This window comes from Rosa chinensis, chromosome 1 (assembly GCF_002994745.2).
Source record: "Rosa chinensis cultivar Old Blush chromosome 1, RchiOBHm-V2, whole genome shotgun sequence".
Taxonomy (NCBI): Eukaryota; Viridiplantae; Streptophyta; class Magnoliopsida; order Rosales; family Rosaceae; genus Rosa; species Rosa chinensis.
In genome coordinates this window covers 42839943-42853587 of record NC_037088.1, presented here as the reverse complement: position 1 = coordinate 42853587, position 13645 = coordinate 42839943, and the positions used below count along the sequence as shown (strand labels likewise).

The 13645-nt window shown below is 39.4% G+C and overlaps 1 protein-coding gene across 1 annotated transcript; it reads left to right on the top strand.

Moving 5' to 3' along the window:
* The first annotated feature begins 4503 nt into the window (after positions 1–4503).
* LOC112167219 (NAC domain-containing protein 96-like) lies at positions 4504–5418 on the top strand. The gene has a single exon (XM_024304201.1). The coding sequence runs from the start codon at positions 4504–4506 to the stop codon at positions 5416–5418; it is 915 nt and encodes a 304-aa protein (XP_024159969.1).
* Positions 5419–13645: the final 8227 nt, after the last annotated feature.

Here is a 13645-nt window from a genome sequence, read left to right as displayed (position 1 = left end):
ACTATGATGAAACTTTTGCTCATGTTGCCAAGATGAATACTATTCGGGTTCTACTCTCGTTCGCTGCTAGTTTAAACTGGCCACTCCGACAGTTTGATGTCAAGAATGCATTTCTTTATGGAGAGTTAGTCGAGGAAGTGTACATGAGCCTTCCACCAGGGTATGTAGTTGCTTCTCCTAGTGAGTTTGTATGCAAATTGAGAAAATCTCTGTATGGTCTCAAACAGTCACCTCGTGCTTGGTTTGGAAGATTTTCACGTTCATGCGGAAGGTTGGTTACAGGCAGAGCAACTCAGACCATACCTTATCTCTCAAACATCAACAAGGGAAGGTAACAGCTCTAATTATTTATATGGATGATATGGTAATCACTGGTAATGATACTGTTGAGATGGATAGACTATAGAGACAGGTAGCCTCTGAGTTTGAGATGAAGGACTTGGGTGAGCTTAAGTACTTCTTAGGAATTGAGGTAGCCAGGGGGAGAGAAGGAATCTATCTGTGCCAGAGGAAGTATGTTCTTGACTTGCTGACAGAGATAGGTTTGTTGGATTGCAGACCTATTGACACTCCTATTGAGCAGAACCATTGTTTAGCTGAGTATCCAGATCAGGTACCTACTGATCGAGCTCGCTATTAGAGGTTAGTTGGGCGCTTGATTTATTTGGCTCATACTAGACCAGACGTTGCGTATGCAGTGAGTGTGGTGAGTCAGTTTATGCATAATCCGAGTGAGAATCACATGAATGCTGTTATGCGAATTCTGAAGTACTTGAAGTCAGCTCCAGGAAGGGGAGTATTGTTTTTCTAAACACAACAACATTCTTGAGGTTTGTGGCTTCATACGTGCAGATTGGGCTGGAAATATCACATACAGGAGGTCGACATCAGGTTACTTTACCTTTGTGGGAGGTAATTTGGTTACATGGAAGAGTAAGAAACATAAAGTTGTGGCACGTTCTAGTGCTGAGGCCGAGAATAGAGGTATGGCTCACAGAGTGTGTGAATTGTTGTGGCTGAGAAATCTGTTACGTGATCTAGGTTTCAAACTCAAAAATTCCATGCAGTTGTATTGTGACAACAGGGCAGCTATTAACATATCATAGAATCCAGTACAGCATGATCGTACTAAGCATGTGGAGGTTGATCGTCACTTTATAAAGGAGAAGCTAGATGCCAAAATTATTAGCTTTCCTTTTGTTCCAACTGAAGAGCAACTTGCAGATGTACTTACCAAAGGAGTTTCCTGGAAGGCATTTTATGACTCACTAAGCAAGTTGGGCATGGTTGATGTATATGCGCCAACTTGAGGGTGAGTGTTAGTGTAAGTCATCGTTCCCTATTAGGAATAGACTACAAGAGAATATATTGTTATAACTACTTACCTTGTATATGTTGTGTAGTACAATAGTACACAATAGTTGTAGTACGTTGTAGTACGATTGTGATCTGTTTATCTACACCACAGAATGAGTGTAATAAAATATCAGAAAATTCATTCTCAACCTTGTTCTATTTGACTATGAGGACAGTATTTTTGGTCCACAAACCGAAATCCACACCCGTTTTTGTTGTCTCTCCTCGGGTTATTCGATTGCAACGAGTATTTGAGCGGGGCCGTCCTTCATGAGTCAAAACAAAAACAAAATGAGATGAGAACAAGTCAATATTATGACAAACTAAAAGTTTAGAGTGAATTACAGTCTTATGAGCATGCGCTTGTAAGAAAGATTAATATCAGTTAGTGTAGAGTGCTATAAGAGTCTCCTTTTTTGTTAGTAATTGCTAAATTTAACTCTCATACAACGAAAAAATAAAAAATAAAAAACAGGTGGACGGTGGAGGTAGAGTCCTTTAATATTTATGTGTTTTACATGGGATCGTTCTTCAAATCATAAAATGTTCAAAAGAAAGGTCCAAACGGAGAAAATGCATGGAAAATTATTGGCCTTTTCAACGTTGGTCATTGGCAAGCCAACAAAACCATACGTCGTTCTCATTCATTCGGATAGTATAGTTGACCTCGCTACTGACTATCCTTCTAGGTCGTGGCATATGCAAATCCATGAAGGACAGAGGTAAAAGTGGACGTGCCCTTCTGATCATGACCCGATTTCGCCTGTACAATTTCTGCACCAAGCTCCCCAGCAACACGAAGACGAAGAAAACGAAGAGCAGAGGATGCAGCGGTGAAGTGGAGTTGTTGTGTGGAAACAGACGTGCAAGGAGTGAAGCTACTGAAATTGAACCAAACACCGTCAAGGCAATCCGATACCAATAACTACGAGGAGAATAACTATGAACATGACCATGAAAATGAGCATGGCCACGTCTTTGCCTAATTAGTACCCCGAAGGCGAGGGCCAGGCAATAGAAAAGCAAGCTAGACAGGACAACCGTGATGGTTATAGGGCGTGTTCGGAACAAATCTTCTGCTGGATATCTGATCTGAACCAAGGTTAGCAGTATGGGAATGGCGAACCCCACAACAACCTCACCTTCATGATGGTTTTGAAGCGCAAAGTCCATGAACAACATATAGTTACTGATCAAGTACATGTCAACGTGATTGAAATGAGGATTGTTGATCATCAACCCAACACAAAAAAACTGATGGCTTGCGATAGATACAAATATTAATGAAGCACCAAGCTTAACCAGATTGTTTAGACGCATGAGAGTGGCTGTTAGAAGAGGAATCTGGTTTTCAGAGCTAAGAAGTGAAATGATAATTTATAAACAACTACTTACCAAACTACGACAACATGTTTGTACAAATACCTATACGACAGCACGTATGTACAAAAAAAAAAAAAAAAACACGACAGTATCATAACCAAAAGAACACTCCAATATGTATGCAAATTTAACATTATATTATAGCTAGCCAGGTATGCTACATACCTAGGTTGTATCAAATTCTAAGTCCGCACGTACCTTACGTCTTCATATATAGACCGCCCGTCAGGTACGTAGTGAGAGATTCCCTGATTTCCCTCTCAGACTATTTTTCTTTATTTATCTATTGGAGTCCTGCCCTGCTACTCTTTCTACGATAAAAGTTGAAAAGCTTGAAAATTTTCCACCATTTTAACACTGAGTTTGACTTAATTAGTAAACTATTCATATGTTCCTATCTGGTTCATGAGCAAGTCTGAAGGAATATTTCATGGTGTCATTGTCCTGGGTTAATTGGGTTCCATAGATCATTCCACCACCAACAAGGGTTTGATAATTAACGGATGGTGTGTGCTTCTTCTTGAATTTGTATGTTAGAAGTGAATGATACGTACGTTATAAAATAATGTTGGATGATGGTAATAAGGTCCTATGACTCTACGAGTCTGTTACCAAGGACTTGGAGAGAAGCTACTAGCTAGGGAGACGTACCACGGGACAAACGAAAAATAAGACAAGATTATCATATACTAGCTTGATCTGTTTTACCAAGAGAACATAGGTTGGAAAGTTAATAGAAGTATCGTAGCCGCAGACACCTCTCCTCACTCTAGTCTCTACGGTTAGGTTTTTTGGTGGCTATCCACTTATACTCTTGTATGCTCTATCTATGGCCGGACAGTAGCGGCTGGATGTGAGCAATTCCCATGATAGTGCTGCCATGCAATCGGATCGGTAGTATTTTTAGGGAGATTGTTGATCCGTAATCAAACCTTTCTTTATGGAGTTGTTTATTCGGATTTGGGACTTGCTTACTTGCAGACTCGCATCCTTACTTTTGGTAGAGTGATAGTTAATCTTGATAATGTAATTTAGGGTTCACATCCAAAAAGTAAGGTCATCATTTTCCTATGTGAGATTTCATACTTTCAACATATGGACAATTTATATTAGGTGATGTGGAGCATTTGGTCCATTTATATTTGGTGATGTGGGGTCCATATGGCCTTGAGAGATGTATAAATGGGATAACCCACTCTGATACTATAATAAAATAATCTGAAGTTCAAATTCAAAATTAATTAGCAATGCATGGAGTGGCCCAAATTTTTATAAACTCATAGGTTAGGTCCCAATTTTTCCATATAGATTCTATACTCTTAACAAATTTCTCCCTTTCTATTTTTGTCTTAATTTAGTAAGCGGAACACTTCTTTTCTTTTGTAACGTTGTCTTCTTCTTGTTTTTTTTTTTTTTTTTGTGGGGGGGGGGGGTTTGGGTAAAATAAGAGCCTTACATAAATCCATTCTCCAAAAAGAGAGAGAGAGAGAGAATATCATGTTGCATATTAGTTTCCTCTCCAATACAACGGAAAATAAATGTTTTAATAAAAAGTTGCAGATATTTTCTGATGTAATATTGCTAATTAGTAACTAATATGGAAAAGAAATAGAAACCTTCTATTAATTGGAAATCCAATTTTCCCACGTATTCTATGATCAAGTCGAACTCGAAGTTAATAGTTAATATAAATTGACCTAGCCACGCATTAATTGCAACAATCCAAAGCCAAGCAAAAGAAAGAAAACGAAAGAGTGTTACAGAATGGACAACGGTGGCCCTGACGATCATCTGCTACCGGGACAAAGATTTGTCCCAATGGAAGACGAACTGCTTCTCTGCTACTTGAAGCCCATGGTGCATGGAAAGCAAGTACCCGGCAGAGACCTCGTGGTGTTTGACTGTGACCTATACGGTGACCAAGAACCATGGGAGATATGGGAAACATATAAATCCAGAAGAGCAAACGACTTGAGGAAAAACAAAGACCTCTACTTCTTCGCTCAGCAGAAGAAGAAGACTCCAAAAGACTCGCGGGTAGGCCGAACAGTCGGAAGGGGTGGCACTTGGAAAGAAGAGTCCGGCAAGAAAGTAATTTCTCCGGAGACTAATCGAGTGATTGGCTACAAGAAAACATTCGGTTACAAAAACCAAGGATCCCCGCATGAAGGCTGTTGGATCATGCATGAGTTTGAACTTGATCCATCCCAACTCATACACAAGAAACAAGAAACAAATTATGTTCTTTGTGTACTTCGAAAGAAAAAGGAACCCGAAATAAACAAAAGAAAAAGGCTAGAACAGAAGCCCGGATACAATTCTGTCCTGGATGATGGAACTAACCTTATTAGCAAGCAACCGAAGCAAGAAAGTCTTGTGTCATCCACTTCCATTGCACCACCTCCGCCAATAGGGTTAGGTGCAGAACAAGGTGAACGGGAGCAGTGCTTGCAACCTCCATACATTAATAACCCTAATGCACAAACAGTACCATTGCCATATACCTTTCCTAGTGAAGAAAATTGGGGAGCGCAACAATTTGCAGCTGAAGAGCAATATTGGCGGCAGCAATTTGTCGTTCCATCTGGAGTTGATCAAAATAGGAATTTCTCTGAGTGGGAAGAAAAACTGTGGCAGCAGATGGTAGCTGACCTTGGCACCACACCTCACCCTCAATGAGGTCGACGTATATATGAATATGATCGATGTTGTCCATTACAATGATTAGCTTACCATCAGTGCTCCATGCCCACTGTTTATGTATGTATTGTATTTGATTTATAATTTTGGAAGTGATCTATTGGATTCTTCTAGCAGTATACTGCCTTAAACAATTTCGGCTTAAAATATTATCTTCTCTAAACATAAAATAAAACAAAATAGTAAACATCAGATACGTGTTCTTTATCATATGTAATTTATGTGTGATCTCGTTATATAAGCTTCGTTTAAATACGTTAAGCACAAATATTAACTTTTGTCCACAAAAATCTGTCTAAAGTACGTGTGTTAATACTATACCAACAAGCAGCTGGGTATATATATAGTGATATTACACAGTGTACTGTGGGTATAGATGAATTGAGATTCACTACTATATAGGAATGGGGGTTTCAAGAATTAGCCAAATATGCACATCACATTCTCTTGTAGAGGGGCACTCCATTGATCTAATAGACATGCAGATGGACTATCAAGAGATACCTTCAGGATGAGAAGTAATAGAGGCGTAACTACCATTAGTTATTTAACTTATTTGAGGTGGCAAAAGATAAAAAATAAGTTTAAATATATGACAGCGATTTTAATTTTTTTTTTTTAGCGTAAAATGTTATTATTATTTATAAACCTGAGAACTATAATTCTTTTCGCATTCAAATCAATAAATTTTTTATTCAACCAGTCTTATTTACACACACAAAAAACCAAATATATTTCATTTATTAATATGATTTATGAAAATGACCAATGTATGTTTGTTTTGTTTTGTTTTTTGTTTTTTGTTTTTTTTAAAACAGATTCATGTGAGCCAACGTCCATGAAATTCATCATGAATGGGCTGAAAATGGTGTGGGCCATGTTTTTTAGATGGAGGTGGTTTGGGATCCGGCAACCCTCCACACCGTTCTCCGCCTCCTGACAAGTAAGATACAAATGATCAATTGTTAAAGGAAAAGCACATTATGTGCCTTCATCAAAGAAACAGACGAATATGGAATCAAGCAATTACAAATCACAGCTCAATCAGCATTTAGTATCATTAATGTAATTGATATTTCCGTTGTAATCTTATCCCTATATAAAGGGGTTATGAATGAAATGAGTAGACTAATTCCAATCCATTTTTACTTTAACACGTTATCAGCACGCTCAGAGCCAATAGCCAAGAAAAATCAATTTATTTTTTTCCTCTTCCTGTTGAAAAAAAAAAAAAAAAAAAAAAAAACCCCAAACCCAAGAAGAGAAAAAACCCTTTCTCTTCCTCTTCTTCTGTGCCGCCTGCAAGCTGCCACACCCGAGCAGCCCCAGCCCAGCAGCGCAGCACCCTTCACCGGCCGAGCAGCCCCAGCATCCTTGCTGCCCACTGCCTAGCCCAGGCCACCACCCGCCTGCGCGCACAGACCGGTCTCACCTCCCTACAGCCCCGCCGCGCCCGGACACCAGCGCTCAGCTGCATTCCAGATCGATCCTTCGGACACCACGCTGGAGCCGCACGGCCCAGCCCCTGCTGCAACGCCCCGAGGCAGCAGCCAGCCGAAAAAAAATCCTGTGAAGCAGCCCCTGCCTCGACCCGGTCAACCCCCACTGGCCTCCAACCTAACCCAGGCCACCAAACAGCCTCCGCGCCCTCCTTGCAGACCTTACCCCAGCCCCCACGCCAGCTTCCGCGTCAGTCTACCGCGAGCAGCAACTGTGCAGATCCTCGTGTCTGCAAACCACTGCTCCGATATCAACTGTGCAGATCCTCGTGTCTGCAAACCAGAAGGAGAAGACGAAAAAAAAGAGAAAATCAGAAAGAAGAAAACCAGAAGGAGGAAGACTCGAAAAAAAAAAAAAAAAAAGAAGAAAAAGGTGTTACCCGGCCCAACAATTCCAAAAAAAAAAAAAAAAAGGGCTCTACAGCCCAGCCAGAAAAAGAAAAAAAAAACAGGCCTAGCTACCCAAAAAATAAAGAGGCCCTGCGGCCCAGACAAGGAAAAAAAAAAAACAAAAGAAAAAAACAAAGCCCACTACTGAAAAAAAAGGAAGCAGCCAAGTTTTTCTCACCCCCAAAAAAACATCGCTACGCACGCCTGCATCAACACGCGCGTTCGCTAGGATTGTTTTCTTTTATCGCGACCAAGTATGTTCTCTTTTATTTATTTTCATACTATGACATATTTTCATTATTTATAATTAGAACTTTTGAGCATGTTTAGTTAGATAATTTTGACCTTTTTAAGCATGTTGTGTTATTTATGTTTTACATAATTATGTTTAAGCATGTTTTAATTATGCTATAGTTTATACTTTATTTTTGAACATGCCATATATATCTTGTTATATATTATTTATGCAATTGTGAGCATGTTTTATGAATTTTATTTACTCTTATATAATTATTCATACGCATGTCTTTATATTATGCTATTATTTATATTTTATTTTACGCATGATATATTATTGCTATTATTATGTGTAGTATATAATTTGTTGCATATTTGTGAAATTTGAGCATGCCATGTAGTTTATTTTTTATATGATATATTTAAATGTACTATGATTATTTTTAATGCAACATATCAATATCGTTTGGCCATGATAATGAAAATTCATGCGCATTATACACACACTTACTGTGATAAATTATTTTCACATAGCATCGAAAAAAAATGTGACCATTACGAATCTTGGTCTTGAAATCTAATTCATACGTTTGGAAAATAATTTATGTGGATGTCTTTATGACTGCGTAATTTATATCTTCTCTCTTGTTTTATGTAGATGGCTGATCCAACTCGACCTGAGTTTGACATCTTGGACTCAGAAGGACTTGAGTACCATCATTGGGTTTCCGATATGGAAACTGCCTTTGTGGCAAAAGACTACACTGCCACCATTACTGATCCCAAAGATGATGAGCTATCTAATAAGGTGACAGCAGATGCCTTAATTTTTCTGAGGCGACATATTGATCCTAGCCTACGCTGGGAGTACCTTCAATTGAAGACACCCAAAGCACTGTGGGATGCCCTTAAAGGACGTTTTGGGAACATTCACGATACTTTACTTCCAGGACTGGTTGTTCAGTGGAATGGAATCCGCTTGCTTGACTATAAAAAAGTCAATGACTTCAACAAGGACATGTTACGCTTAAAAGCACGTCTCAATTTTTGTGGAAGGGAAATCACAGAAGATGATATGATCTATAAGACTCTTACCACCTTTCCTAATTCAGCTTTTATACTAGCGAACCAGTATCAGTTGGATTATGACAACAAAAGAATCATAACCTTCAATAAGTTGATAAGCCTACTGCAAGTGGCTGAGAGACAAAAAAAGATTCTCTTGAATAATAATGCCAGGCCCACTGGGACAAAGAAAATTCCCGAGGCTAATTATGGAAAAATGAAAGGTGGAAATAACTCCAATGCAAGGGGGTTTAGACGTGCTGATCCCTACCCACGTGGCAATCATGCACCACGTGGAAAGGGACATGGGGATCATGGAAACAAGATGCAAAAGGAAAGAGTTGACAATGAACCATGCTATAGGTGTGGATTCATTGGGCATTGGTACAAGAACTACCAAGCAAACAACAGAGTAGCAGCCAATTACAAGAGATATAAAGAGTCTAAAGAACAAGAGACTCACTACATGAAAGAAGAAGGTCGTGACCTAAATGTCAACCTTACAATTGCAGACTTCAATGGCAAAGAGGAACTTGCTAAGTCAATGGATGCTCTCAATCTTGACTGATCTGCTTTATTCATTTTATTTTCCAAAGATAGTTGTGAAGGCATAATGCCTCATTTTTTAATTAGACTATTATTTGGTCTTAAAGAATGGTTTGATGAATTAGATTTCTGAACAAATTAAGACCTTGATTTGCTTATCGTTGGCTTATTAATAAATTTCGAATTTTATTCTGAAGCACTGAATTTATTCAAATTTATTTTCTATACACATATTTACATGGTTCGAAATTGAAATATAAAGATGTAAAGCAATGCATCTAGAGAAAAAAATTATTATTAGAATGAAAAGATTATCATTCTACTAAAATAAAATTACTCTAAAGAATCTGAGATATATTTAAAGTCAAAAACGCTCTGTATGCACCAAGAGCTAATCGAACCTTATTAATGTTTCAAAGCAATTTGTGCCAACGGTTATCATGTAAAAACACACCGTGAGAATGGAACTGAATACCTTGATATTACATCTAATGACTGTGGAAGGAAACACATCTTAGAGAAACTTATGAGTCAATTTAGTGGACTGTACCTCACTACGATTCGGATCATTGAATCCTATACTGTCACCAACAATGAAATGTGGGACACTGACTCATACAGGATTTTGCATGACCACCTATGGCACCGAGGTCGTGACATAATGATCCGTATTTTTTCAAGAACTCACACGGACATCCCTTCTTTCGAGTGAAAAATGGGAGAAAAATCCGCCACACTGCAAGGTGTCGGTTCTAGGATTGCTCAAATGCAGTCATTACTTTCTGAAGTACCAGAAGCACTACCTCCCTCCCATTATGCCTCATTGACTATTTCAAAGGCACATCACTCGTTTTGTAAAGCCTGTTCTTTAGCAAAAACAGGATCGAGACCTTCCTATGCTAAAGATACAAAACAAAACATTCCATTCTTACAAAGGATACAAAGAGATGTCTGTGGACCTATCCATCCAGAATGCGGACCATTCAAGTACTTTATGGTTCTGGTGGATGCTTCGACAATCTGGTCACATGTCGTTTTATTGTTCACAAGAAATGCTGCAATACTCCTAGCACAGATTATACGTTTAAGGGCTCACCACCCTGATCACCCTATCAAGTCTATAAGGCTTGATAATGCTGGAGAGTTTACATCAAAAACATTTGATGATTATTGCATACCTATTTGGATCGATGTAGAGCATCCTGTACCCTATGTGCATACACAAAATGGTCTCGCATAAGCCACCATCAAAAGGCTACAGATGGTGGCTAGGGCATTGGTTATGCGCACCAACCTGCCTATATCTGCATGGGGTTATGCAATATTACACGCAGCTTTACTTATTCATTTCAGACCCACTGCTAGCCAACCATTTTCTGCATACCAGTTGGTAACTGGATATGAGCCTGACATTTCACACTTACGCAGATCTGGGTGCGCAGTATATGTGCCTATTGTGCCCCCACAGCGCACTACACTGGGTCCTCAGAGACAATTAAGTATTTATGTTGGATACGAATCCCCAACAATTATCCGCTATTTGGAACCCTTGACAGGCGATCTCTCTACCGCTAGATTTGAGGATTGTCACTTTGATGAGACAGTCTTCCCGTTGTTAGGGGGAGATAGGAAAAAGGATTTTCCAAGGGAACGACAGGAATTGTCGTGGTTTGTCCCCACTCTGTCCCATTTTGATCCCCGCACTTCACAAAGTGAAAGTGAAGTGAAAAGTATAATCGATGTTCAGAACGTAGCAGATTCGATGCCTGATACGTTTACTCATATCGCAAAAGTGACGAGATCACATATACCAGTTGCAAATGTGCCTGCAAGGTTAGAAGTCCCCAATAAGGGGCACGGTGCCGCAGATAGAGGCACTGCAACCGCACTTAGTGGAGGTGTGGTTGAGGTCGTGGCTCGCCAAGGAAGAGGGGGATGTCACTTGGTTCGATTGACACTCACCCAAGGAAGAAGAGGGTGAGTAAGGCACAAACCAATCATCAATGTATAGAATCCCTCTCATGAGATTATCTCTGATTATAGTTATGTCCATGAATCAATACTGGAGGACGCTCCGATGTTTGAAATGATTCCAGAGAACAAAGAAATCTCAAAGGATTACGAGAGTGCGTATGAGTTGATAGAAAGATCTTCCATACACATCGATGATATATAACTGTTGCTCAAGGAATCATAGAGCACGATGATATCGAACCACGCTCTATTGAAAAATGTCAACAAAGAGCAGATTGGCCTAAATGGAATGAATCAATCCAGGTAGAATTAGATTCTCTGACAAAGAGATAGGTATTTGGTCCGGTAGTGCTAACCCCACTAAGTGTAAAGCCTGTAGGACATAAATGGACATTTGTCAGAAAGTGTAATGAGAAGAATGAAGTCCTAAGGAACAAGGCTCGCCTTGTGGCGCAATGTTTCTCACAACGCCCTGGAATTGACTACGAGGAGACATTCTCTCCCAAAATGGACGTTATAACGTTCCGCTACTTAGTTAGCTTAGTAGTTTCCAAAGGACTGGAAATGCAGCTCATAGATGTGGTTACTGCATATCTCCATGGGGATCTAGATTCAGAGATATATAAGAAAGTGTCTGATGGCCTTACATTACCCAAGCCAAGTGACTCTAAACCACGAAGTGCGTTTGCAACTAGGTTGAAACGCTCACTTTACGGATTAAAACAATCCAGGCGGATGTGGTATACCCGTCTAAGTGACTACTTGATTGGGAAGGGATATAAGAACGATGAATTATGCCCCTGCGTATTCATAAAGAAAACAAGTTCCGGATTTGCAATTGTAGTAGTATATGTCAATGATATGAACATAACTGATACTCTTGATGAAATAAGAGAAACCGCGAGCTACTTGAAATCCGAATTTGAGATGAAGGATCTTGGGAAAACTCGATTCTATCTAGGCCTTGAACTAGAACATCGAGTTTGTGGAATATTAATACACCAGTCTGCATATGTCCAAAAGTCAGGCGATATAACATGGACAAAGCACATCCTGCTAGCACTCCCATGATCGGTCGAAGTTTGGATGCAAGGAAAGATCCATTTCGTCCAAAGGAAGATGATGAACAAGTGTTGGGAGCTGAAATTCCCTATCTAAGTACAATAGGAGCATTATTGTACTTAGCCCAATTTACTCGACCAGACATTGCATTCTCAGTGAACTTGTTAGCTAGATTTAGCTCAGCGCCAACGCAGCGTCACTGGAATGGTATCAAGAACATTTTCGATACCTAAAAGGAACCATTGACTTGAGACTGTTCTTTCCCTACAGAGAGACAAGAGGGACCTCAGATGGAACTGCAATCCCTGAAGAAAATATTGATGGTGAAAGTGCCACTCACTACACCGAAACGCCAAATGATGTTTTGGTTGGTTTTGCTGATGCTGGGTATCTCTCTGACCCACATAAAGGTCGTTCCCAAACTGGTTATGTATTTACCAATGAGAACACAACGATATCTTGGAGATCAACCAAGCAAACCCTTGTGGCTACCTCCTCGAACCACTCAGAGATCATTGTTGTACATGACGCGGTTCGTGATTGTGTATGGTTAAGAACTATCATTACACATATTCGAGGGATTCGTGGTTTGAGTTCTACCATTGAAGAGCCTACTTGCATTTATGAACACAATGCAGCCTGCATCGAACAGATGAAGCCAGGTTGTATTAAGGGTGATAACACAAAACACATATCGCCGAAGTTGTTCTACAATCAGCAACAACAGACTCTTCTCAAGATTCAAGTGAATCAAGTAAGGTTTGAGGAGAATGTGGCAGATTTGTTCACCAAATCACTGCCTAAGGCCACATTTGAGAAACATGTGAAAAGCATAGGAATGCGAAGACTTTCCACACTCACTTGATTAATGTAATGATCAGGGGGAGGTGTAGACATCAGGGGGAGTCTAACACACACATGTCATTCTCAAATGTAGAATGTGCGTTGTGCTCTTTTCCTTTGACCAAGTTTTATTTTTGTCCCACAGGGTTTTTATTGTTACTTGGCAAGGTTTTTAGTGAGGCAACAACTCATGCACCATTTCGTCTTTGACTTGGCACAAGGGGGGAGTGTTAAAGGAAAAGCACATTATGTGCCTTCGTCAAAGAAACAGACGAAGAGGGAATCAAGCAATTACAAATCACAGCTCAATCAGCATTTAGTATCATCAATGTAATTGATATTTTTGTTGTAATCCTATCCCTATATAAAGGGGTTATGAATGAAATGAGTAAACTAATTCCAATCCATTTTTACTTTAACATCAATATGATTCTTTTGATTAGTTTTTCAACTTAATTGATTTTGGTTGTTAAGGGGGATAATTTCATATTTTGTAGTCGCGTAGTAAGGTTTCATATTGAACTAGACATTTATTTACACCGATTATTTTGCTACTTGGAGTTAGTTTGTCTTGGGGTTAAATTGATTGC